This window comes from Vulpes vulpes, chromosome 3 (assembly GCF_048418805.1).
Source record: "Vulpes vulpes isolate BD-2025 chromosome 3, VulVul3, whole genome shotgun sequence".
NCBI lineage: Eukaryota > Metazoa > Chordata > Mammalia > Carnivora > Canidae > Vulpes > Vulpes vulpes.
In genome coordinates, this window is record NC_132782.1 from 114046964 (window position 1) to 114074624 (window position 27661).

The 27661-nt window shown below is 40.9% G+C and overlaps 1 protein-coding gene across 2 annotated transcripts; it reads left to right on the top strand.

Annotated features, from left to right (window-relative positions):
• Positions 1 to 80: 80 nt before the first annotated feature.
• On the top strand, positions 81 to 27658 carry MEIOB (meiosis specific with OB-fold). 2 transcript variants are annotated; one of them, XM_072754072.1, is made up of 14 exons: positions 81 to 168; positions 2511 to 2587; positions 4198 to 4255; positions 6262 to 6393; positions 8132 to 8204; positions 10611 to 10806; positions 12856 to 12956; positions 13827 to 13879; positions 13971 to 14066; positions 18439 to 18540; positions 19516 to 19669; positions 22329 to 22512; positions 23606 to 23692; positions 27268 to 27658. In XM_072754072.1, exons 2-14 carry the CDS (start codon positions 2519 to 2521, stop codon positions 27376 to 27378), a joined length of 1416 nt encoding a protein of 471 aa, XP_072610173.1. In that variant the 5' UTR covers positions 81 to 168; positions 2511 to 2518; the 3' UTR covers positions 27379 to 27658. The 2 variants fall into 2 exon arrangements, with proteins under 2 accessions (XP_072610173.1, XP_072610174.1); XM_072754073.1 differs by lacking the exon at positions 13971 to 14066.
• The last annotated feature ends 3 nt before the right edge of the window (positions 27659 to 27661 follow it).

Genomic DNA, 27661 nt, shown 5'->3' on the forward strand with positions numbered 1-27661 from the left:
AGTGGGGAGCCGAGCGCAGGGCAGTGCGGGGGCGGAGTCAGAGGGAGAGGCAGGGCGTGGTTAGGGGCGTGGCCTGCGCTAACGGTCGCGCGGCGGGCTGCGGGCGGAGCGCGCTGTGGAGAGGCGGCGGAGCGCGGGCCCGGGCAGGCGCGAGGAGCCGTGGCTGAGGTGAAGGCCTGCCCGGGGCGGCGGGATCTGCGAGGCGCGGCCGCGCGCGGGGGCCTCGGCGCTGCGCTGCGCGGGCCGCGTTAAGCCCCCAGTCACGCGGCTGCCCCTTCCGTTGCTTCCGTTTCGGGGCGCCGCTTCCCGCAGGGGGCTCGTCCCCGGGGCGGCGGGGGGCGCGCTCCTCAGAGCGCGCTGTGCGGTGGGGAGGGCCCGGCGGGGCGGGTGCGCGCGGTGCCCCCCAGTCCCCGCGCTCCGGACTCCCCCGCGGGCCTCCGTCCGCCCCGTCCTGTGGGCTCGGGGCGGGGTGCCCGGCGGAGCTCCCGGCCGCCCTCGGGAAGCCGCTCTCGATTCCGCCCTCTGTGCTTTTTTTGTTTTAAAGATTTTATTTATTTATTCATGAGGGACACGGAGAGAGGGCACAGGCTGAGGGAGAAGCAGGCTCCTCACAGGGAGCCCGCCGCGGGACTCGATCCCGGGACCCGGGGTCACGCCCGCGGCTGAAGGCGGCGCTCAACCCCTGAGGCCCCGGGCTGCCCTCCTCTGTTCTTCTTAAATGATTTTATTTTTAGAAATCATTCTTTCATTGAGAGACTTTGCTTCTTTAAAAGAAAAAAGAAAAAGAAAAAAAAAAAAGTAGTGTCTTCCGTCCGCGAGAGCCCCAGGGCGGCCCGCGGGGTGGGAGGGCCCGCGTCCCCCCCCCCCCCCCCCCCCCCGTTCTCCGGAGCCACCGTGCGCTAAAGGAATGGTGGAAACTGAGCAGCAGCACTGACGAGTGTCACGGCGCTGAAACGGCTGATAGGGACGGTACTCAAGACCGGCAGCCGTTCCACGTTTTACTATCGTTCATTCCATGTTGAGGGCTTTTTATGCACGAGCTCGCATTGAACACGGTCAAGAAATCTCTCAGGCCCCACCTCTGCTCTCGCCTAGAGACGGGGTTGAAATCCCTGCCTCTCCCCACACACAGTGTAACCAGATTGAAGGTATTTGCGGGAGAGTTTTGTTGTATTTCTTTCTTTCTTTTTTTTAAGATTTTATTTATTTATTCATGAGACACACACAGAGAGAGGCAGAGACACAGGCAGAGGGAGAAGCAGGCTCCATGCAGGAAGCCCGACACGGGACTCGATCCCAGGACCTCGGGGTCACGACCTGAGCCGAAGGCAGATGCACAACCGCTGAGCCATCCAGACGTCCCTTGCTGGCTTGCTTGCTTTTCTTTCTTTTTCTTTCCTTCTTTCCCTCTTTTCATCCATTTGAGAGAGAGGAGACAGAGACAGTAGGCATGCCCTCCAGCAGGAGGAGGAGGAGCAGAGGGAGAGGGACAGAGAGAACCCCCAAGCTGACTCCCCACTGAGCACAGAGCCCCTCTCTAGGTTCTTATCTTGTGACCCCCTAGACCATGACCGGAGCTGAAACCAAGAGTGGACACTCAAGCAATCCAACCCAGAGCCCTGAATTTTGCCATATTTCTAAAAGTAGGCTTTATGGTAACAAATATTTAAATCTGCAGATGTCCCATTCAATCATCTCTCATCTGAAACTCTAAATTTTGGACACCTCGGTGGCTCAGCGGTTTAGTGCCTGCCTTTGGCACTGGGGCGTGATCCTAGAGTCCCAGGATCGAGTCCCACATCGGGCTCCCTGCATGGAGCCTGCTTCTCTCTCTGCCTATGTCTCTGTCTCTGTCTCTGTCTCTGTCTCTCTCTCTCTCTGTGTCTCTCATGAATAAATAAATAAAATCTTTTAAAAAACTCAAAAAACCCCCTCACATTCTGTGTGTCACTGAAACTAACATTCATTACCTAGGATGTCTCTTGCTTTCAGAAATATTAAAATGTAAAAAAAAAATATTTGCTGAGTTACACATTTTTTGAAAGTGGAAGTTAAAAATTGAAACCGAACTGTATCATTCAAAACTGTAAAATGACATTTTGAAACATGTTTTTTACAGATTTGATCTGTACTAACTTACATTTCACTGTTATAATAAAAACGTTCCCTAAAGAATGAGTAATATATCCAATGCTTTCCTAGATAACTTTTTAAAAGATTTTATTTTATTTTTATTTATTTGTTTGAGAGAGAGTACATTCATGCACAGAGGAGAGGGACAGTGGGAGAGGGAGAAAGAGTCCCAAACAGGCTCTGCACCCACCGAAGAGCCCCACATGGGGCTTGACCCCACAGCCCTGAGATCATGACTGAACCAAAACCAAAAGTCTGACTCAACCAACTGCACCATCCAGGCACCCTCCCAGATGACTTGTTTTAATCTTGGAATTTTTCATGGGTTATTTCAGTTATTTAATTTACGCATCCAACTTATATTTTCTAAAATGTAGATAAAAGAATGGCAAACTCCTTTGCATCAAAGACCTTCACTGCACTTTCAGATCTGCATCCAAATATGGCTAATCTGGTAGGTTTTAATGATATAGTTTGATTACCAAATTTATGTGGTAATATTAAATACATTAACATTATTGGTTCATTTGATACATACCTATATAATTGATGAGTATATAGATACTCATTCCATCAATACAATTGTCGATATTAGATAACCCGCACTTCTTCAATTTTATGCCGGGTAATGAAAATTAGTCTCTCTTTTGTCTAGAGTAGGATATTGTAGATATGACCAGTAATTGTTCAAAATGATCAAAAGTTTAATTGTATTATTTTAATTAAATATTTAATAACAGCTCAGATTTATCATTGTAAAGTTAAGTTTTGCTCGGCACTATGTATTCTCTAATCAAATTATACTTAAGTTAGAGACTTAAATACTTGCCACTGTGCTCCTTTTATGACATAAAGGTATACAAAAGATGTATTTGTGAAATATGCAAAAATTCATTTTTTACTGAAGGTTTGTAGTGGAATTCAATCATTTCAAATATGCCAAGACTGTTATTTAGTCAAACAAAATCTAGGTGGAATCATCTTGTGAGATGAAGCATTTAACCTAAAGCAATCACATCCCCTTCTTTCCTTGCCCTAAGCGGTCTGTTGTTTGGCATTTACAAATCAGATTTCTTAAAATGGGATACGTTTACATGTAACCTTATAGTGCAATTAGAGTTTATTAATGTTAAAAATAGGGAGCCCAAGTTCTTCTGATGTAGGCTCAGAAAAAAAAAGAAGAAAGATAATATATTTGTTAATTTCCTCTTCAGTTAGAACGCTTTGCTCAATATTTCCATTAGTTGTGTTTTTCCAACAAAATTTGTGAGATATGCATGCATGTGGAATTTAAGAAATAACAGCAGTGTATCTAAATGTAGTAAGATTAGTTAATAGCTCAGCTAGAATGTGGTGGTCTTAAAAACTTGAACATATTTTAAATGTAACACATTATTGCAAGGTTAAAATCACTTGCTAGCATTAATAATATGTTTAGGTTTATCCTTTCAGGAAAACATAGTTATATTTGTTTCTTAAAGTACTTTTAAATATTCAGGTTTTGTCTAGTAGTGCTAAAGAGAACATTAAAATGTTAAGATGTTACTATATTTAGGATTTAAGATCTAGGACTTTAGAGCTTAGATTTATTAGCAGCAATGTACAAGTTTTGTTACAATCAAATTTATTTTACTGTTTAGCATGTTCAGATTAAGGAGCTAAGCAATTTTATGTGGATTGTTAGAAAGTCCTATATTAAAGAAAGCTTTGAAGACTATGGAAAATTAAATTGCATGTACATATGCTTTGAATGAATTCAGTAAGAACTGATAGCATAGGGCAGTTACTGTGCTCCACCTAGTGATTAAAAATTAAGTAGAAACATGCTAAGTATTAAATGATTATATTTGTAATAGCAGTTAACTGTCTTATTACTTTGTACTATTCTTTGTGGAATTGAACATTTATGAAGTTTTTAGATGTTTGTCTGGAGTAAATATATTTAAATGGCTCCTAGTCAAAAATGCTTATTAGAGTCAGTAAAATATAACAAGTCCATGAAATTAAATTTACCATCTACATCTGTGTTTAATATTGGTCTTCTATAACCCTTTTGTTTTTCAGAAAATAATTGGTATAGTTATTGGGAAAACAGACGTCAAAGGCTTTCCAGACAGAAAAAGCTGAGTTCTATTTAATTCTTTGTTTCGTTTTTCATCAAGTGTGGCTTATGACTACAACAAAGTGTATTTAAGTGATTAAATTTCTCATGCCTGTTTAACTCGTTAAGAGCAGTGCCCATTGCTGTATTGTATGGTACTCAATTTAAGGCCATATGTGTGAGGACATTAAAATCATTTTTAATAATATGTAAGGCTCTGTGGCCATAGTAATGGCCATGTTAATGATCATATTAATGATCACTTTCAGCCTAAGAGACATAAATACATGGGTAAATCTAAGAAAGAAAATGTTAAGGAACAGGAGTTTTGCGCAGGGTTGTGTCCTGATAGAGTAGCAAAGAGGGAGAGAGGTATGGCAGCAGTATCTATGTATTTACTCAACCAGGCAATCCAGCAAAAAAAATTAATCTTTCATATGTGGAGAATACAGTTAACTCTGGTTTTTGTGGCTCTTATTGAGTTGTTTGAACTCTATAAAAGTTTTAGGACTATGGAGACATAATCCAAGACTAAAATTAGATTTTAAAAATCAACCTTATTTTTTTTAAAGATTTTTTTTTATTTATTCATGAAAGACACAGAGAGAGGCAGAGACATAGGTAGAGGGAGGAGAAGCAGGCTCCATGGTGGAACCTGATGTGGGATTCGATCCTGGAACTCCAGCTGGAACTCCAGGATCATGTCCTGAGCTGAAGGCAAACGCCCAACTGCTGAACCACCCAGGCGTCCCTAAAAATCAACTTTAAAACCAAGTTTTCTAACATCTGAGTCAATACACAATGATATGATGTAAAATGCCAAAACTGGCACAGTACTACTATTAGTTTTTAAACCATTAGCATTGCTTATGAGAAGTTACAGAATAAGCACTTCTGGGGAGCTTGAAGGAGTCAGAGCTCTAGTCAGCCAGACAATAATTTCAGCAGAAGACATTAATTTTGTTTGAATCACCTGAGTACTTATGGCTCTGGTTTTCCCTCTTGGTGTAGTGATGGTACCTTTATTTTAATTTCATGTAATATTCTATTATCATGTTTGATGTAAATACTTGCTTATGCCTTAACTTTACTTCGTTATGATTAATTAGATCAGAATTATCATTTGAATGGTTTGAGAAAGGCTGTGTTTCTGTTTTCTAAGCTCTACTTAGGAAAATGTCAGTATTTAAATATTTGCTAAATCGCAACAATGAAATACAATTTTTATCTCACAGACCATGCAGGTAAAGGATGATTCCCATGGTGTTGAAGTACTTTTTATGATTATATATACAGAACTCTTTTTTTGGAGAAGATACGCTGACTTTAAAAAAATATTACACACATATTACTATATTTTTATAAAACATTCAAGCAGTACAGAAGGTCATAGAAAAATGAAATTTTTTTTTCAAAATTTAATTTCAAGTAGCCAACAAAAAGTACATACTTAGTTTCAGGTATAGTGTTCAATGACCTATCAGTTGTATATAACACCCATTGCTCAATTCAACTCCCAGCTCTTCCCAGCCTAGTCCCCTTCCCAAAGGTAAATGCTAATAAGAGTTTGGTAGATATCTGTAATTTATATATGTGTATTAAGTTGTTACTTTTTTAATTAGCAAAAAACAGTAAGGAAATTTTATTTTGGGAAAAATATACCTGCTGACCCCTAGTGGAGCCTTTTACTAGCACACATTTATTTGTTTTGAAATAATTTAGATCTGAATCATGACTTCGCTTGAAACAATAACAGTAAGAGAAAAATGGAGAATCTAAGCTAAAATCTGTATGGTTCAAGCCAACATGTCATTTCCCTCCAAATACACAATAACTGGGGAAAGGGAACAGGGATTAATAGTGAGGTATCTACTTTTGTAGCTTTGAGATTCATTAAAGCATAGCTTACTTTAGAATTTGTATTGGAAATGTTATTTTTACCATGTGTTTGAGTGTTTGTCATAATAATCATATTTGTTCAAACCTAAGTTTTTCATTTGAAACATGAAAGTATTGGTTTCCCTTAGATATTGGATCAGAGAGGTACACTTTCAGTTTTACGATTCGGGACTCACCAACCCATTTTGTAAATGCAACGTCCTGGGGCAGCGAAGGTTACATCAGGTCACTTTCTGACAGCTTTAGAGTTGGAGAGTGTGGTAAGTTGGCATTGGTTCTTGAACCGTTTCTATTATAGTATTATTCCTGTGATATATTTGTGGAAACCACATTGAGGGAGTCAAAATAAGACACAATTCATAATTCTTAAGAAACTTATCAGAAAAAAGTCAGGCATTAAGAGCATAACACAGGCAGTCAGCATTTTATTACTTGAAACATATAAATGTGATAGTCACATATTTTTACTAGGTGGATTTCTAATCTTTGGTTTATTTCATATTTTAGTTTGCATCAATTCCTGTTGTTGCTATAACCATTTATCTTTCAGTAAGCATAATAAGACTATTAAATAGCTTTTGATAAAAGAAAATACTTGAATTTTTAATAGGATTTTTGAAAGCTTTACTTTCAAAATACCAGATCTTTGGCATCCTTTACCCATCCCAGGATCCTTCTGATAGAACAGCGTCATATAATAAAAAAACAAGGACTTTGAAAACGGATAGATTTGGATTCAGATCCTACTTCCAACATTTGTTTACATCCTGGCTTTGAGAAAATTGCTTAACCTTGTTGTGCCTCAACTGTGAATGAGTACCCTATAGATTCTGTGAGTGTTAAAGGAGGTAGTATACCTGGTATAAAGTATAGAATGCTCTTGTTCAGTAGATGGCAGTGCTAGCTTCATATTGGAAACAAGAAAGTACGATACCAGCTCTCTTTCGTGGTAGAAAAAAGAAGGGAAAGAGTAATGCACATAATTAAACTACTCTCCAATGCTGCACAACTGGGCAGGCTATGACCTGTCCCTGTCACTTGTACCTGGTCATATACTTATTGCCTCATGTTATGAACTTGCAGGGTTGTTTGTAGTGTCTAACTGAACAATAAAGTACTTGAACATATGGATTGTAAAGGCAGAAAACTTTGTAAACTCCACAGGGCCCAGTACAGTCAGAAACATTCCTTGGATGAATGCCAGCTGGTAGTTCTATGGAGCTAAAGATACATTTTGTTTTGTTTTGTTTTTACATTTTGGTATTAAACTATAGGTTGATGGTTGTGAGGATAAATGAGGTAAAGGTTCTTAAAAGCTTAAGGTAAAAAATAATTATAAATCTAAATAGGATCATAGTGTGGTGGAGTGAAAAGATTATAGATTTTTGAATCAGAATGACTGTAAGTCTAGAGCTACTGGTTTCTAGATATAAAACCTCCAGAAAGTTATTTAACCTCTGTAAGCTTCAATTTCTTCATTTGTAGAAAGGGATCATGGAGTGGTTGTGTGGGGAATCAGCAAAACAGACACAAAAAGGTCTAACAAGACCATAAGGAAACAAAATCCCTAAAATGTTGAGTCATAAGCTGATAAGTTGTGGAACTGAAATCAGGAGCTGGACTGTACATGGCCTTTCTGCCCAGTAGCTCTTATTTCCTAGGGCTACTGTGAATTGGATGAAGTTCAGTTAAAATATATGTTTTATGGAAGGGCAAGTTGTAACCAGATCACTGGTTCAGTGTAATTAATAAAGCAATATTAATGCAAGTCATACATTGGGATTTAAACACAAAGCATAAGAAATGTCATCTGGGATCAAATCAATGATCATACCCCAGGATTCCATTCCTCAGTCATATAAGGAGAGGACTCTGAAGGGTATGCTACACTGATTCAGGAATTAGAAATAACATTGTAATGTTCATTGTGATGCACACTTGTTTTTATGTATCTAGTTACTTTTTTGTAATAGCATCATATTTCTCCTTCTGTTGCAGTGACAATTGAAAATCCTCTGATCCAAAGAAAGGAATTAGAAAGAGAGGAAAAATTCAGCCCTGCAACTCCTGGGTAAACGATCCAGCACAGAGTCAATAGCCTTTGTGCTAGAGTAACCACCACTGTTGTGTCTGTGTGTCACATTAGCAGAGAGCATACTGAGGGTACATGCTTCCATTTGAAAATTAGGAGTTTAATTCTTCCTCACAGTATTTACCTTTGATTATGAAATAATTTACCTTGATACAGGATTACATGAAAACATGGCTGTTTTAGTACTTTTATTCTCATTCTTAGATTTAGAAAAATTTAACTCTGGTTATATTAAGGCTGAACAACGATAAAGAAAAAAATCTTCACCTGTGGGGTTGTCCAAGAAAAAAAAATCTTGGAAGTCCTATAGATGTATCATATCAAGGTATAACTTTGCCTACACGCCTTCCTATTTTAGTTCAGGTTCACTGGAGGGAGACCCTGGAGGAGGATTTTTGTGCAAGTGTTTTGTTGAGGGAAAGCTCTCGGGAGCAGCCTGTAAGGGAAGGATTGGGGACAGCAGAGACGCAGGTTCGGCAGGAGCCCCAACTCTGCTTCTTGGCCCCAGAGGGAGCTCTGGAGCATGAGTGGCACTGCCCCCCCCCTCCGAGGGTAGGGGACTGGGCTTTTGTGGCCTGGATTCACAAGTTCTTGGCTGCATCAATTCCCCACCACTGGCATATCTGCTTGAGAGCAGCTCTCCAGAGCAAGGTGACATTGCTAAAGGACTGAGTGGGGCACAGCAATCTCCACTACATATACACCTGCAACCATTTTGAACCCTTCCCACCTACTGTTCCGACCTCATACCAGACCCCAAGTCTCACTTCTGTGCAGCCACACAGATTCCTTTCCACTCTGAACACCCTGAGCTCATTCTGTAGTATGGGCTTTTGCACACTCACTTCCCTCTGCACAGAACAGTCTCTTCCCATCTGCTTTGAATGTTTGCTCCTTCTCTTCATTGATGTGTCAGCTTTAATGTCACCTCCTTAGGTCTTCTCCATTTACTCTGTGTGTAGTGGCCCTTCCAGTCCATCACTAGGACTTCACTCTGTGCTGTTATCCTCATAACCCATTCTCTGAGATTATTTGATTAACTGTTGTGTGTGTCCCTCTCACACATGTGAACTCCATGAGATCAGAGATCTTGTCTGTCTTCTTCACCCCTGTATTCCCTGTACCTAGACTAGGGCCTGGCACATTCTAGCTCTCAGTACATATTGATGGAATGAAAGAAGTGGGGGGAGATTAAGGGGCGAAGAGTGTTCTTGGCAGAGGAAACAAACATGAAACCTCCTGGCCTTTTCCAGAACAGTTGACAGTAGGTTGAACCATATGAAACTGTTGATGTTTGACTATTTTTTGCTAAAACTGCCACTTACCTATTCTAGTAGTCTAATATGGTTGGGCTGGCTATAGAGCAGGGGCAGGGGAGCAGTGGAAAGAAAAGCTTGAGAGAGAAGCAGAGACACTTCCCAGACAGCTTTGCCTGGTATACCAACTTCATTCTTGGCCGACAGCTAACCCAAAGATCTTTGAGCTGGGAAATAGTATATTCATATTTGTGGTTTAGGAAGATCATTTCGGCAACCTGAGGGGGAAGGAAGCTTAGGAGACAGGGCTGTAATTTGGATGAGAAGTGATGAAGGAAACACCTAAGGAAGCAGCAGGGGGAGGCGCAGGAGGATGGCTGGAGTTAAAGGGTTGGAAAGAGGCTTCATGAGGGGACTTGGGAGTTGACTGGCTGGAGGGCAGAGAGCACCTTGATTAGAGTTCAGTATGTAGATATTGGGCATCGGCATCTACTCCACAGAGAGCATCACAGAAGGGGGTCAAGCACCATCTGATGCAGGCAATTCAGCCAGTATTGCAGAGACAGAAAAGACGGGACACCTGCCACCCTGACATTTTAGAATGCTTTTATACTCCAGTTTTGTAGAGAAGAAAACTTAAGCTCAGAGTTTGGGGCATGGTCAGTAACTAGTATGCTTAAATTCAGGCACAAATTAGTCCTCAAATACATGTTATTCCCATGTTAGTCCCCTAATACATGTTAGAAAAAAAATATTTCACAACATTTTCAATGTTTCTCAGAGTAAAAAGTATAAATTTTCTTAAGAAAGTCTAAATCAGGGATGCCTAGCTGGCTCAGTGGTTGAGCATCTGCCTGTGGCTCAGGGCATGATCCTGGGGTCCTGGGATCAAGAAAGAGGCTCCTCACAGGGAGCCTGTTCTCCCTCTGCCTATATCTCTGCCTCTCTCTGAGTCTTGAATGAATGAATGAATGAATGAATGAATGAATGAATAAATAAATAAATAAATAAATGAAAGATTTAGTTCACCCACTAAATCACAACCAAAAAGATAATTTAATGTGAACCTGGAAGTATTTTTCCATTAGAAAGTCACTCGATATTTACTGTTTGTGTTTTTGCAATTTAGTAACTGTAAACTATTGCTCAGTGAGAATCACTCCATGGTAAAAGTTTGTTCCAGTTACGAAGTGGACACCAAGCTCCTTGCTTTGATATACTTACCTGTTAAAGAATCCCGTGATTTTTATTCATTGGGTGACATTACTGCAAATGGATACAGTCTGGATGGGAGGATTATTAATGTGCTTGCAGCTGTGAGATCGGTAAGTTAAAGTGTCAACAAAGCCAGCCTCTGGTGGGCAGTAGTTTATCACTTCACTTGTGTTTGGAAAAGTGATAACCAGCTGGAGTAAATTTTCTTGGTCCATAGTAACTTGAATTGAGAAAATCGTGGCACTTCTCATCAATGTCAGAGGAGCAGTTTATCTGTAAATGAGTAGCAAAATAAAATAGAATTTGAATGTTAAATGAGGCACATCCCTAAATGATCTACTGTGAGAGTTTTGCATACTTTGGTGAAAGAAAGACACGAATGGAAAGGGTAAATTCATGGACTTGAAGATTTGCATGAAGTTTCTAGAGGGGGCATAAGTTGGAGGACTCACGGAATCCACTCGTGTGTGTGCTCATAGGTGTTCTGGGATGTGGGAGTGTGTGTACATACCCACCATGTAACCGGCGTGACCTCGTACAGGCATAGTGGGGTGCTGGGGAGCCTCTCAGGGACCTACACACCAGCACCTCCCTCTTACGCAGTTGCAGCAGCAAAATTCAAATTCTGTTGGACAAGACTGGTCACTTGGCAGACATTCGGAGTTAGATCTCAAAAGTGCAGTTTCACACACAAAGAAGTACATGGAGAAAATTAAAGGTGCAAGATTAAAGTCCACAACATGGGGAGTAATGATAGAGACCACATATACATACATGGAATGTTTAAGTAATCACTCATGGCTTTTCCACATTAAACGACGGTGTTGACTTTCCCCTTTGACAGGCCTATGATGGTGGAGGCCGTGACTGCTTTTTTGTCCACCCCAGCCTAGCCCAGTGCCCACCACACAGTGAGCACGCAAGATAATTCAGGACAGAGGAATAAACTCCCTATGTGACAGTCTTGAAAAACTGGAGAAATCACTTTCTGGACAATTTAGGCTCAATCTTACATAAAGGCAGGATATTATCTCGATTTCCCTGTAATTCAACACAATGCCATTATATTATAACATCGTAAGAATTTTTTTTTCATCGTAAGAATTTTTTAAAACTCACTATGAGTATAAGCAAAAGCCTGTGACCGCTTTTTCCACTAAGCCCTCCATGAGTCGGCACTCTCTTTTGTAGGAGGACATTACTTCTTTTGTGTGTGTCTTCTACTATTTTACTTCTCTCTCTCTTACATTTCCTTTTCTTTACATTTTTGTCTAGTCCTTTCTTCCTTATCACCTCCTCTCTCTCTTCACTTTAGACTCCTTTTCGTAGATTCCTCTTGTGTGCTGTGATGTGGTGGACCTCTGTCATACTCTGGCTGTCCTCTCCTCCGACTTTCCTTCTAGGTCCTGTTCTTCAGCTGGCAGCTGGAAGTCTTTCTTCAGCTCTTTCCCCTGGAGCTCAGCTCTGTTGGAGATGCAGGGGTGACAGTAGCGAAGGGCAGCCAGCTGATAGTCCATGCTTGGGCCACTGCTATGCGCTGTCAGAGGGGCCTGCTCTTCCCTTGGAGAACTCACTGGGGAGACACAAGGGTCCCCGAGTTTACCTCCACTCCCATGATCCCTTACCCCAGTGTGAGTCAAGCCAGACAGTGTATGAAAGCACCCTCCCAAGCCTCCCTCATCTGTTCTTCACTACCTTGTCCCCAAGGAGGCAGCACAGAAGCCTGTGCCAGCAAGGTGGTGCTGGGGCCTAGGAAGACAGTTCATCGGTCACATACACTCCATGCCAGGCTCTGCACTAAGCTGTAGGCATCACAGATGATGAAAATAGACTTTCTATCCTCAGTGAGTCCACCTAGATGCCACTCAGAGGCTTATGGTGGAGCTTTGTGACATGTTGAATGACACCACAGTCTTAACATAAAGCACATATTTCTGTATCTCTCTTCAATCAAACTTGTTTAACTTACAACTTTAGCTAAATACACCTAGTTTAGAGATAGAAGAAGCTTTTACAATCATCAAATATGTATTAGTGATTCTTGCTATTTTGATATTTTTAATTTGCCATTTAAGAGGTGAACATTTAAGTCCATCAACAAACATTTAAGTACCTCTGCAACTATAGGTGAAGAATAATGATTTCCTTCAATTTCAAAGGTTGGAGAGCCAAAATACTTTACAACTGCAGATCGGAGGAAAGGTCAGATGTGTGAGGTGAAGCTCTATGATGAGACGGAGTCTTCTTTTGCAATGATATGGTAACCTCCCACATCTGGTCCAAACTGTGATATCTCTTCTATTGGCACAAAGACAGAATGTTTTCATTTTATGAAAAAGATGGTGGATTTCATAATAGGGGAGGAATAATGATTGAGGAGAAATAATTATTAAAAAGGAAACTTTGCTCTTATACATTGAATGTTAGAGTCTGTGCTATACGATTACCTTAAAATGAGGTCTTTAGACAGCACGGGATTATTTGGATGGACTGCACTGTGATTGGTTCATTCTTGTCCTCTGCTTTAGAACAGTCAGTGATCTATTAGGTTCCACTGGTAATGAACCACCCAGATTTTCTGTGATTGCTTGGATGGTGCCCTAGAATCAGGCCACGGGAAGATGGTAGAAAAGCAGGTGTTGTCCCTGGCTGCAGGCTGAAGCACCACAGGGTATAACATGGCATTGTTCAGACTCTGGATGCCTGGGCACCAAAGAAAACACTTGATTTGAAGCAGACTTTCAACCCATCAAGTCCCCTGAACAGTTTATCCAGTGTGAGGCCCTCTTTTAATGCTCTGACAAAGTGGCTGTAAAGGCTTCAGATTGGTAGTCACTCAGCTCTGCTAGCTTTGAACAACCTACATAGTGGGGAAAGAAGGACCTGATGAGGCAGACGTTGTTAAAGATGAGCAGTGTCTAAGGAATGACTTATCACACCAACATGAAATGCCCTGTGAAATAGACAGTGGATCCTGCAAAATGCAGAAGCTGACATCCTTAACTCGTGCTTGTGATAACTTGGGGAATTAACTCCAGCCATTAAGACATTTTGTTTTTGGTAAATAATGTGGTCATTGTCAGTTTTTTTTAAGGTATTCAAATTTTTACTTCTTTTTAAAAATTTGCAGTTGGGATAATGAATCTATCCTGGTTGCACAGAGCTGGGTGCCACGAGACACAGGTATGATACTGAAATGATTGTGTTCATTCTTTGTAGTTGTTTGTACATTAATTGTAAAATAATTGTAAAATGACTTTTTCCCCCTAAACAGTAATATTTGCCTCAGATGTAAGAATAAGTTTTGACAAATTTCGGAACTGCATGACAGCAACTGTAATCTCAAAAACCATTATTACGACTAATCCAGGTAAAAGGCCATCTGAAATGTTGTCTCCCTTTATTTTTTAAAAAATTTTTAAAGATTTTATTTATTCATGAGAGACACAGAGTGAGAGAGAGAGGCAGAGACACAGGCAGAGGGAGAAGCAGGCTCCATGCTGGGAGCCCGACGTGGGACTCGATCCCGAGTCTCCAGGATCACAACCTGGGCCAAAGGTGGCGCTAAACCACTGAGCCACCCGGGTTGCCCCATGTTGTCTCCCTTTAGAAACTACCATGTTACACATTTCAGTGTTTGTACAGTGTATTTAAGAATGAAAACAAAGGGCACCTAGGTGGCTCAGTTGGTTGCGTATCTGACTCTTGTTTTCAGCTTGGGTCATGATCTCCGCGTTGTGGGATTAGTCCCAGTCAGGCTCAGGCTCAGTGAGTCTACTTAGGATTCTCTTCCTCACCCTCTGCCCGTCCCCCATCACTCATGGGTGCATGTGTACACACTCTAAAATAAGAAAAAAAAGAATGAAAACAAAGCTTGGACTTCATTTGAATTAAAAGTGAAAGTTGTTTTACATTTTGTAAAACATTTACATGCTTTACATTTACATTTCTTGAACTTATAGTGAGCTACATCGTTGATGTCCGTACTAAAGAAATGTGAAAAACCAGACTCATTTTTAAAGTATCATCCCTTGTGATGATTTTGCAGAGATCAATGTAATTGATTGGATTACCTTAATTATTGACTATTTTAAAAATGAATTCAGTTTTACTATATTCAAATAACTTAGTACCAGAACACTGAGAACATACACATAGTATCATTAGTTCATAACATAACAAAATGCCCAGAAGGCCCACTGGGTGGTTGTTGAAAGGAGTTATAGCTTATTCCAGCATGCAGTCTTGGAAACAGGGTCTGGGAAGACCTGAGGGATTGGTGTCCTTAAGTATCCTTACGGTGTTTTGTAGTGCAGATAGAGAGATGAGCCCTGTATGTGCAAGAGTCCAGAGTTCCAGAGATGGAATGGTCCTTCCCAACCTCAGGAAGTTGGAACTATAATAGTGGGTCATTCCAGACGATAGCTCCCTCTGCTGGTCTCTGACAAAGCATCAACAGTGACAAAATTTACAAAGCAAATTAAGGTCTTTGACCAAACCATTATCGGAATTTTTAAAAGTAGCATTACTATGAGATATGACCTAAAATGACAAGACTGTGTTCTACATAAGTGCACCGGAGCTTGCGCATCCATCCAGCAACACTATGTCCCTGAAAGTGGGATCATGGAAAGTGACATGACATTGTACATGCTCTGTACAGGGCATTGTCCCTGGGTCCAGTGACAAAACACAAATATCTCTGCCCACATGAGCTTCACATTCTAGCAGGAGAGACATGTATGATAAACAATAAAAATAACACATCGGTAGATTATTAAATGTTTAAGAAGAAGAAAGAGAGTCCAGATGGCATGGTGTATGGAGCAGGTTGCACTCTACAGAGGGTGGTCAGGTAGGCCTCCTTGGGGAGGTGACATTTGAGCAAAGACGGGATTGGGCAGTGAGGGAGTCAACTATAGGAAAGAGCAGCAGGATCTTAGTACTGGAATGGCTAGTGTGAAGGCACAGAGGTTGGCATGTGCCTGCATGAGGGCAGAACAGCCAGGAGGCCAGTGTGGCTGGAGCCGATGGAGCATAGGCAGGAGGAGTCGAGGCCCAAGGAGAAGGCTGGGTATCAAGAAGACTATTCTAAGCTAATGAAAGAATGTTGGCTTTTACTCTGTAGCAAAGTAGGGCAGAGCTGTGCCATATTCTAAGTACTGAAAGGATTGGTCTAGTTGCTTTGCTGTAAATTGATGGTGACACAACCATGATCTAGTCTCAACATTTAGGATAAAAGTACCACTCTTCCTTTTTTTTTTTTTTTTTTTGAGGGCCATACTATGGTTTATCATTTTATTTTATATTCTTCAAGATTTTATTCATTTATTCGGGAGAGACACAGACTGAGAGAGAGAGGCAGAGACACAGGTAGAGGGAGAAGCGGGCTCCCTGTGGGGAGCCTGATGTGGGGCTCCATCCCAGGACCCCAGGAACTGGGGCACCTGGTCTGAGCCAAAGGCAAGCACCCAACCACTGAGCCACCCAGGTGTCCCTATGGCTTATCATTTTAAATAACTTAATAACTGTATTAGTATTATATAGAGTAATGTCAATAATTTAAAAATTTCCATCCACTGAGGTAGATAAGGCCTGGGAAAATTTCTAAAAGACAGTTGGGTTTGTCTGCTGGAAAAAGTTATCAAGCTTGATAGGAAAATTATATCAATAACTCAAGGCTAAATTAATGAGACACATATTCAGTGGATGTTGTATGCTTGGTTCTAAACACAGACTGAAAGGGGAAATGTCAAAGTGTTTGAGCAATGCCAACAGCGTTAGAATAAATGCCTCTTCTCAGACAAGGGAGAGTACTTACAAGGGGCGTGAATTTTATTTTTAAAAAAATTTTTAATTTATTTTTTTATTTTTTTAAAATGTTAAAAAGACTTTATTTATTTATTCGTGAGAGACAGAGGGAGAGAGAGGCAGAGACATAGGCAGAGAGAGAAGCAGGTTCCATGCAGGGAGCCCCATGTGGGACTCGATCCCCGGTCTCCGGTCCCCAGGATCACACCCTGGGCTGCAGGTGGCGCTAAACCGCTGCGCCACCGGGGCTGCCCAGGGCCGTGAATTCTAATGTACTTCTTTAAATCAGCCGGTTTGTAACTTCCTGGGCTACACACCCACCACATACAAACTAAAAATGTCTAATGGCTTAAGCTTTCATCCTAGCTTTCCTTAGGGCTTTCTCAACCCTGAGAGTATCTATCAGACAATCCCCAACAACCTTGCTGTCAGGATCTTTATAGCGGTGCCTGTGGAAAGCCCAGGGCTTTGATTTCTGCAGCCTCATTCCAGCACCTGCTTCTGTCTGGGGTGCAACAATTCTGTTAGTGTTCAAAAACATCCATCCATTCATTTATTCACTCATCAATTTACAAATATCTGTTGAATACCTTTTTTTGCTGAGTAGTGAGATAACATAAGTTCTTTCTGAGGGCACCTGGGTGGCTCAGTGGTTGAACCTCTTCAGCTCAGACCAGCTGCCCCAGCTCCTGGGGTCCTGGGATCGAGCCCCATATCAGGCTCCCCACAGGGAGCCTGCTTCTCCCTCTGCCTGTGTCTCTGCCTCTCATGAACAAATAAATCTTAAAAAAAATAAGCCCTTTCTGGAACAAGGCAGGAGACAATGGGTATATAGATGGTCAGGTGAGTGGAAGGACAGTTGCTTATATTGGATACTAAAATGGCAGAGCTGAAGAGGCAGACCTTTGCTTGCAGGGGGTTCAGTCTAGTTATGCAAAAAAATAGTGGTTAGACTCAGGGTTGAATGGGAGTGAGGAAGAAGCACCTGCCTCTGCCCCAGGGGTCCAAGCATCAGCACGTCAGGGTGGGCAAGGGACGACTAGAGGCCGTCCATTGTTGGAGGCTGGGGGCCTTGAGGTTGAACGGTGTCAGAGTCCCATGGGAGCCCTTTTTCAAAATCTCATCCTTGCCTTTGCGCACACCATCTGACAATTCCTGAGAACACTCGTATCCCAAGCAGCAAGGCTTTCAAACACATTAAACAAAATTTTTTTTCTGCTAGAAAAGAAATAAATATAAAATTCAGAAAATACATAAAAGCAAAAAAGGAAAACAACGAGCACCTATAATCTCATCTTATAAGAGAATCATTTCTTGGATGTAGACTCTTCCAGATAACTTTGCATACCCATGTGTATATATGTGTATTTTTTTAATTGAAAGGAAATTGTACCACATAGTTTTATGAGCTGCTCTTTAACAATATCTGGTGTACATCTCTACATTTAGTAGACTGCTACATCACATTGCTTGATGGCTGCATAACATTCTATTTGTTTTTATATGACTTCATTTTTACTGTTAAAAATAATATTGGATCATTCATGATTATTTAAAAAGTAATCAGTGACACCTGGGTGGCTTAGTCAGTTAAGTGTCAGCTCAGGTCTTGATCTCAGAGTCATGAGATCAAGCCCTGCTTCAGGCTCCATGCTTAGTATGCAGTCTGCTTGAGGGTCTCTCTCTAAATAAATAAAAAAAATCTTGGGGCTCAGTCAGTTGAGCAGCTGACTCAAGATTTCAGCTCAGGTCATGATCTCATATTCCTGGGATGGAGCCCCATGTCAGGCTCTGCACTCAGCAGGAGTCTGCTTGGGGTTCTCTCTCTCCCTCTCCCTCTGCCCCTCCCCCTATGTATGTGTGTTGCCTCTCTCAAATAACCCTTAAAAAAATAAGAAGTAATCAGTTGTTTTTCACATTTTATATTTAAGATACCCCAGAAGCTAATATTCTATTGAATTTTATAAGAGAAAATAAAGAAACAAGTCCCCTGGATGATGAAATCGACAGTTATTTGAAAGAATCCATAGATTGTAAGTCACATTCAAATAGTATTTGACATTTTGAAAGGCCAAAAGATAATAGTTTTATTTTACATAGTAAAAGATAAAATATTCTTTTTTTTTAATTTTTTTTTTTTTTATGATAGTCACAGAGAGAGAGAGAGGCAGAGACACAGGCGGAGGGAGAAGCAGGCTCCATGCACCGGGAGCCCGATGTGGGATTCGATCCCGGGTCTCCAGGATCGCGCCCTGGGCCAAAGGCAGACGCCAAACCGCTGCGCCACCCAGGGATCCCTAAAAGATAAAATATTCTTATTCTGTGACTGCTATATTTCTACTTTTTAAAATGTTATTTAAAACTTTTGGAAATTTTGGGGCACCTGGGTGGCTTAGTTGGTTGGGTGTCAACTCTTGGATTTGGGTTGGGTTGGAATCTCAGGGTCGTGGGATTGGACCCCATGTCGGCGGCTCCATACTTAGTGCAGAGTTGGCCTAGGATTCTCTGCTTCTCCCTCTGGATGCTCTCTCTCTTTATCTGGAAAAATAAATAAATAAATAATATTTAAACTTTTAGAGATTTCTATAACCTTTTGACAATTTGATGGGATTTTTAAAAAGTGAACTGACTACCCTTTTCTTATTGATTTTTAAGAATTATTTATATATTCTGGATATGAGTTCTTTGTCTCCTTTAAAGATTACTAGCATCTTCCATGCTGAGGCTTGCCTTCCCACTCTTTTAATGGCATCTTCTGATGACCAGAAAGTTTACACTGACATCAATGAATTAAATTTCTCATTCTTTCCCCTTTTTTTGCTTATTATTTTTGCTCTTCTGTCCATTTCTAGAATCAGTTTTAATATAGCAAATGTAATAATTTTTCCATTACTTAACTGAAGCTATTATGTGTTCTCATTTGAACTTTGTAGTTTTTCTATTTGGATATAATCCTTTGGAATTCTTAGAATATATAGAGAGCTGTAATAACTTCTTTTTATTTTTAGTAAATACAATAGTTGATGTCTATACAGTTAAGCAATTAAAGGCAAAAGCTTCAAAGAATGAAGGAAAAACTGACACTTTCTACGGCATTCTTTATGCTTACATTTCTATGCTGAACATTGATGATGACACCACAACAGTAGTTCGACACCGATGGTAAGCAGCTGGTTTTGTCAGCAAATTTATTTTTTAAAGATTTTATTTATATATTCATGAGACACACACACACACACACAGAGAGAGAGAGAGAGAGAGAGAGAGAGAATGGCAGAGACACAGGCAGAAAGAGAAGCAGCCTTCATGCAGGGAGTCCGATGTGGGACTTGATCCCAGGACTCCAGGATCATGCCCTGGGCCCAAGGCAGAAGCTAAACCACTGAGCCACCCAGGGATCCCAGCAAATTTATTCTTGTAAGAAATAAAGAAAATAGAAAAATAAAGTTACATATCATGCTGTGGAAAAAAAAAAAGAAATAAAGAACGACTATTGTTAATACATTTTAAGCTCTACAAAAATTAAAGCTATTCTTTGACATAATAATGGTTATATATTTGAAAGAAATGTATAAATAAGCCATGCTGAAGTTTCCAAGGCAAACTATGTAGATTCAAAGGTTATAATTGCCTTTTAAAGTAAAATTTGATTTGCTATGTTTCTTCAATCTTAAAATATAAAGATAAAATGGTGCCAGAAACTTTTTAAAAAATTATTTTATTTATTTATTTGAGAGAGAGAGAGAGAGAGTGAGCGAGCATGAGTGGGGGGAGGGGGAGGCAGAGGGAGAAGCAAAATACCCTCTGAGCAGGGAGCCCAGTGTGGGGCTGAGTTCCAGGACCCTGAGATCACGACCCAAGCTGAATGCAGACATTTAACTGACAGAGCCACCTGGGTTCCCCTGCTGCCAGAACTTTTAACTGAGTTGACAAACTGTTGTTTTATGATATGTTAGAATATTATTTTGGTTGCCATGTCCTATAGCAATACAAGGGACACCATTTAAAAAAAATTATTTTCAGCTGCATGGTAAATATGATTTACAACATCTCCTAGGTCAAAGTTAGTATCTACTTGTAAAAGAATTAAACTGCAGTGATTTAATATTAATGGAAAGATGCTTGGGGAAAAGCATCTAAAATGTTACTATGAAAGTCTATGAAAAAAAAAGTCTACGAATTTTTGTAATTGAAAATTTTATTGAGGGTGCCTGGGTAGCTCAGTCAATCATCCAACTCTGGATTTCAGGTCTTAATCCAGGGTTGTGAGTTCAAGCCCCATGTTAGGCTCTATACTGAGCATAGAGCCTACTTAAAAAAAAGAAAAAAACATTGAAATAGTTCTAGATTCACATGGAGTTACAAAAAAATAATATGGAGAGAACCCACATACACTTTATACGCTTTTCCCAATGGTAACTTTTTATGAAACTATAGTATTACATCTTAGCCAGCCAGGATACTGACATTAATTCAATCAGGCGATTGTATTCAAATTTTACCACATTGACATGCAGTCCTGTGTGTGTGTGTTTGTGTGCGCGCACGTGCATGAAGTTCTAGATATGATTTTATCACATGTGCAGGTTTGTGTATCTACCACCATAGTCAAGATACTAACTTATGGATTTGGAAACATTTTGTGATTTGGTATTAAATTGAAAAAAGCAATGTGGAGGCTGCTGTATAAGTCAAGTGTTTACTTTTTGAAAAACATTTTTTAAAAACTTTTGAAATTTTTATTATCTGATTTTTTCCTACATCTTGAATATTGATATCTGAGGAAAAGTATCTGAAATTTACCTCAAAAGTGATCTGTGCCTAGACAAGAAAGCACCATCTTCATATCACACCTTCGATTTGAGAAATTTGAGTTAGTGTTTCTGTCCACATTGGCTAAAGTAAGACCTGCCTCAAAACATGGAATAGCGGGATCCCTGGATGGCTCAGCGGTTGGGTGTCTGCCTTGGGCTTGGGGCGTGACCCCGGAGTCCTGGGATCGAGTCCCACATCAGGCTCCCCTCAGGGAGCCTGCTTCCCCCTCTACCTGTGTCTCTGCCTCTCTCTGTCTGTGTCTCTCATGAATAAATCAATAAATAATCTTAAAAAAATATGGAATAGCATGTGATACCACTTAAAGAGAGGAGTGTGTAACTAGCAGCACTAATAGCATTTTGGGTGTGAACTTGACTAACCCTAGGATTTTTCTGTCCTGCAGAGGCCTAGTACAGAGCATCAAGTGAGCATTTCTGGAACTCAGGCTTTCTAGACACAAAACAGGATTCCTCCCTCAGAACGCTGATCCAAGGATACTAGGTGGACATACCCTCAATAGAAAGGAATAGGACAGGGGCAGCCCCAGTGGCGCAGGCGTTTAGTGCCGCCTGCAGCCCAGGATGTGATCCTGGAGACTGGGTATCGAGTCCTACATCGGGCTCCTTGCATGGAGCCTGCTTCTCCCTCTGCCTGTGTCTCTGCCTCTCTCTCTCTGTGTGTGTTTCTCATGAATAAATAAATAAGTTAATCTTAAAAAAGAAAGGAATAGGACAGGACAGGTTGGAGGCGGGGCTGAGGTGGCAGTTCTGTGGCTGTCTGGAGGTGAAGGAAAGGGGCCCTAGCAGGGGGAAGGTGGGAGGCAAGGCAGTGGAGATGGGCTTGATTGCACATTGTGCTGTTCCTTGTTTTGTATGTCTGTCTAGTGTACCACGCGGAGCATTTTGAAATTACTCTGATTTAGATTTTTAAGGGAGCAGGATTTTTCTGCTAGAGATCAGGTTGGTCATTTAGGACCTTTACATTTTATCCTTGTCTTTCTTTTCAGCTCAGGCTGTGGTTACATTGTAAATGAAAGATCCAGCACTTGTACTGCTTGCAACAAAGATTCTTTGGAATTTAAAACTGTTTTTCTCAGCTTCCACTTGCTAATTGACCTCACTGACCACACCGGTACCCTCCATGCCTGCAGTCTCACAGGAGGGGTTGCTGAAGAAACTTTAGGCTGCACGGTAAGTAGCAGAAAGGAAATAATTCCAAGTTGAATTCTCTTCTCTCCAGGTGTAGGTTATTTCAGTTAACAGTTGATAGAAATTAAGTCATTAATAAAGAGGTCTGGGGGTGGGAATAAAGCTTGATTTAAACACACATTGCTTTAATGGACGAATAATTGCATGATCACGTGTGTTCAAATCACAGCTGATATTGCTGTTGGGTACAGAGGCAGAGGCTGTTGGCAGTGGGGGAGAAAGAAGGCACTTTTTAAAAAAGATTTATTTATTTATTCATAAGAGACACATACTGAGAGAGAGGCAGAGACACAGGCACAGGGAGAAGCAGGCTCCTCACAGGGAGCCTGATGTGGGACTCGATCCCTGATCCTGGGATCACAACCTGAGCCGAAGGCAGGCATCCAACTGCTGAGTCACCCAGGCATCCCATGAAGACACTTTTTATAGTCCAGTAACTGTGGGTACAACAGCACACTGGAGGGACACCTGGGTGGCTCAGTGGTTGAGTGTCTGCCTTTGACTCAGGGCGTGATCCTGGGGTCCTGGGATTGAGTCCCCCATTGGGCTTCCTGCATGGAGCCTGCTTCTTCCTCTTCCTGTGTCTGCCTCTCTCTCTCTGTGTCTTTCATGAATAAATAAATAAAATCTTAAAAAACAAGAGCAGCAGCACTGGAGATAGTGATCAGTTGAGGCAGAGGGAGGGTTTGGTGGTATTCCACCAACTAGCTGAAGGAAGTCACCAGAGTCAGAACACACGTGGTGCCCTCCTCCACCAGGACAGCAGCAGACACTTAGTCATGTGTGTCTGACAGGCACCTGGTGTTTCTCCTTAGCACCAGCACCTGTAGTTTACCGTGAGCCCTCAGCCCCGCTTGGTTTCTATTTTGTGAAGGGGAGTTTTCTGGGCTGAGGCACCTGACTGCCCTCAGACATTCAGTTTACGGAGGCTTTCTGACCTTATCTCCTCCTTTAAGAGAGTTGAGCTGTAATTACTATAAATAAAATTCCCTTTGAGTGCACAAAGTCAAGTTTCACATTATTGTTGAGTTATTTATATGGACTTTGGAAATATCTGCTTGATTGTCTTAACCAGGTAAATGAGTTTCTTGCAATGACGGATGAACAGAAAACAGCATTGAAGTGGCAATTTCTTCTGGAAAGAAGCAAAATTTATTTAAAAGTTAGTGCATTTTATAGTACTATGTCATTCTATATATTCAAGTAATTTAAAAAATCCTAGAGTCTGACCTAATAAATTAGGGCATTTTTTATTTTTAACAATAACAAATAACAAATAACAATTTACAATAATTTTAACAATTCCAAGATATGCAGAAGGATTTGGTTAATGTGGAAACAATGCAAGTAATCAGGTGGGTGTTTTGTTTTTGTTTTTGTTTTTGTTTTTGTTTGGTGTAGAATAAAAGGATTCCACCTGACACCAGAGGAATAGACCAACAGCAGTGCCTGGCTGACTCAGTCGGTAGAGCATGTGACTCTTGATCTTGAGGTCATGAGTTTGAGTCCCACGTCCAATGTAGAGATTACTTAAAATCTTGGGGAAAAAAACAAAGAAGTAGATCAACAAAGATTATATCTGTTTTGTTAAGTCCAAGGCAGGGCCCTGGGCTGTAGGGTCAAAGCTGATATCCCTGTCCCCCTGCCGTGTGACAGTGCTTCTCACTTCAGTGAGTAGTATCAGATGGCACAATCACATGCCACATGCTTGGATGCAGGGGAGAGACGGGAGAGTCAGAATCCCAGCTCCACCACTCCTCAGCCTCTGTGACCCGCTAGAACTCTGTGATCCTACAACTCTAGTTGGAGCAGCACTAGCAACCCTTCAGTGTGGGAGGATCATAGAATCTTAATACTTAAGAGGAAAAAAGGGGAGACAAACTCCTTTTGTTTTGCAAGTTCAGAAAATGGGACCAAGAAATGTTGCTGCTTGTGTCAGGTCACAGATGAGATAGGGCTATAGACTGCATCATCTCTCTCCTTCTATCAGTCTCAAATGTTTTCTCCTTTACACTCTTAAAAGTTTTCCAGCTCTTGTCAAAGAGAGTTATATCTGTCAGTATTTCTGCATTAGAACATGACGTTGAGAATAATTTAAAAACTGTCCATGAGCCCACATGCCATTAACAGTCAGCAGTGATATCACGTCACATCCCACAGCCTCTAGAAAACCACAGTGTGTTCTATGCATGAGAGTGAGAAAGGCAAACAGCATCTTAGTATAAAATCATGAAAATAGTTGTGATCTCATAGGTACTCTGAAATAGTCTTGGGTAACACTGCACCTGCTCTAGTTCAGCCTCAGAAGCAGGTGTGCCCATTGCCCATGGCTTCTTTACTTGGGGCCTTATGTGCATCCCAGTGGGTTGCAGACATGGAGTTACCTATGGCCTCACAGATATTTCTAGCACATTGGTTCGAGGCCTCTTTGTTAGTAGGCTGAAGGGGGGAAATTGCAGTAATATACTGGATCTTTTCCACCATTAGCATGGATCCATCTACTTACTGTCTGCCCCTAAATCAGCGTATACTCAGATCTTTGGCCAACTTTGTTTTCCCTCCAAACCAGAGGTTCCAGTTGTTAATGAGTTTGACCAATTTGAATTCATGGCAAGTTATTTATAGTTTTCCTAACTAGACCTAAACATAAAAAAATTGGGACGTCTGGGGCTCAGTTGGTTGAGCATCTGCCTTTGGCTCAGGGCGTGATCCTGGAGTTCTGGGATTGAGTCCCACATCCGGTTCCCAGCAGGGAGCCTTCTTCTCCCTCTGTCTGTGTCTCTGGCTCTCTCTGTATGTCTCTCATAAATAAATAAATAAATAAATAAATAAATAAATAAATAAATAAAATAAACATAACAAAAATTGCTGTCAAAAAAGAGACATTGTAGCTTTCCAAAGGACATGTTTAAAAGGTATTTAAGTCAGATTTAACAGATTTTAAGCAGATATAAAACAATTCTATCACAAAATGTAGTAAAGATCATGAGAATCTAACAATTTGAATTATTTTAAATCAGTTAAAATATAACATGTAATTTAAAAAGTAAGAACTTGGGACGCCTGGATGGCTCAGCGGTTGAGCACCTGCCTTTAATCTGGGGCATGATCCTGGAGTTGCAGGATTGAGTTCCACATCGGGCTCCCTGCATGGAGCCTGCTTCTTCCTCTGCCTATGTCTCTGCCTCTCCCTCTGTGTCTCTCATGAGTAAATAAATAGAATCTTTTTTTAAAATAAATAAAATCTTTAAAAAAAGAACTTACATTGTTCTGCTAATATGACAAAAACAAAGTATCGCTATAGAGATAGGTCATTTTATATATTTAGCATATTACAATTAAAAACCATGGCTACTTAAAAGGGTTCAGTTGGAGGGATTTGAAAGCAAGGTGTTTTAATGTCTTTTTTAAAAGATTGGTTTATTAAAGAGAGTGAGAGAGCATGAGTTGGGGGAGAGACTGAGGGAAGAATCTGAGGCAGACTCCCTGCTGAGTAGAGCCCAAGGGAGCTTGATTCCAGGATTCTGAGATCATGACCTGAGCCGAAACCAAGAGTCTGAAACACTCAACTGACTGAGCCACCCAGGTGCCCTGGTATTTTCATGTTTTAGAATACATGGTGATAGCAACACAAGTCCTTGTAAGTCTGATATAGTATCAAAGAGTGATTTCCAAAAAGGATTAAACCATGACTCTCATACAAAAATAAAATGGATATGGCAAAGATTTAATTCATTAATCAATGAAAAAACTAGGAAATGGTTCTTAAAAAATGATTTCAAAGAGGAATTCAAAGACTGGACACAGAGGCTGAAGTCAGCAGTGCAAAATTGGGGTGATCCATAGAGGGCAAAACCCAGCGTTTCCTTAGGGTGGACCTGACCACATCCTCACAGGGACAGAATTCCTTTGGATTTCCTGGAGCATGACTGCCATTTGCAACACTACTGTTTTCTACAGCAGACTGTTGAAAATAGCTCAGCCAGGCCAGGAAAGGTGCTGAGCCCTACAGAATGAGGCCACCAGACTGTGGGAGAGCATGCCACTGAAAGACACCCACCTACCCTCATTGCCCACCTCACCCTTCCCAGTGTTTCCTGATACTAGGCTGTTTTCCTGTTAGTCTTTGGAATTAGCATGGCCAGCAGACCTACCCTTCCAGTCTATGTTAAATAAAATGTTGGTGAGAGTGCTTTGTTAAATATAAAAAATAAGACATCGTTATTAATAAACTGCATCATCACATCCCCATAGCCTAACAGGTTACTACCACAGGTTAGCTGTGTCACAGCTGCTAAGTGAACACGCTTTATTTTATATATTTATTTAAGTCATCTCTATACCCAACATGGGGCTCAAACTCACGACCAAGAGATTGAGAGTGGTATGCTTTTCCAATGGAGCCAGCCAGGCACCTCTTGAACACATTTTAAACTCTTCTTTTGTAGGTGTTGGATTTGAAAATCCAACTTCCCTACCAAAGAGAAATATGAGAAAAATAACAGATTTTCACAAAATCATTGTCAGGAGCCAGATCTGTGATTTCTCTCCCAAACTTCTACCAAGGTGAACTCTCTTCAGTCTTACAGCTGTCACTGTGGTTTATGCTTACACTGCAGAACAGCTCATTGTACTTGTTTACTGCTTTCTCTGTTGTGGTCGATGGTTTTCAACTTTATAAACATGGTGATTTTTAAAGTTAACTCTCTCTCTCTCTCTCTCTCTTTCTCCCTACAGTTTTTTTTATCACACAGAGCAAGGGGCGGATTGAGAATTAGTGTGCTCTCATGTAAACTCGCAGACCCTATTGAGGCAAGTAGGAACTTGTCTGGAGGAGGAAATATTTAAAACAAAATACTTTAAACTCTGGACAAGAATATGAGTTTCAACTCTCTTGAAAGTGGAAAATGAGTTTGAAAATTATGGATAAAATTGTATTTTGTTCAAACATGGTAAAAATGTTTCTATAAGTTGCTATTATGTTTCCTTCTGGAGTTGATTAGGGGATAAGTCTTAAAATCTCTCATCTGACCCAGCTCCTTTCTTGGAAGGCCTTTTCTACTGACTTGGCCCATTCCCCCCCAACTTGGAAAATGTTTGCATGAATTAATAAACAAGTTTAATCTTCCCC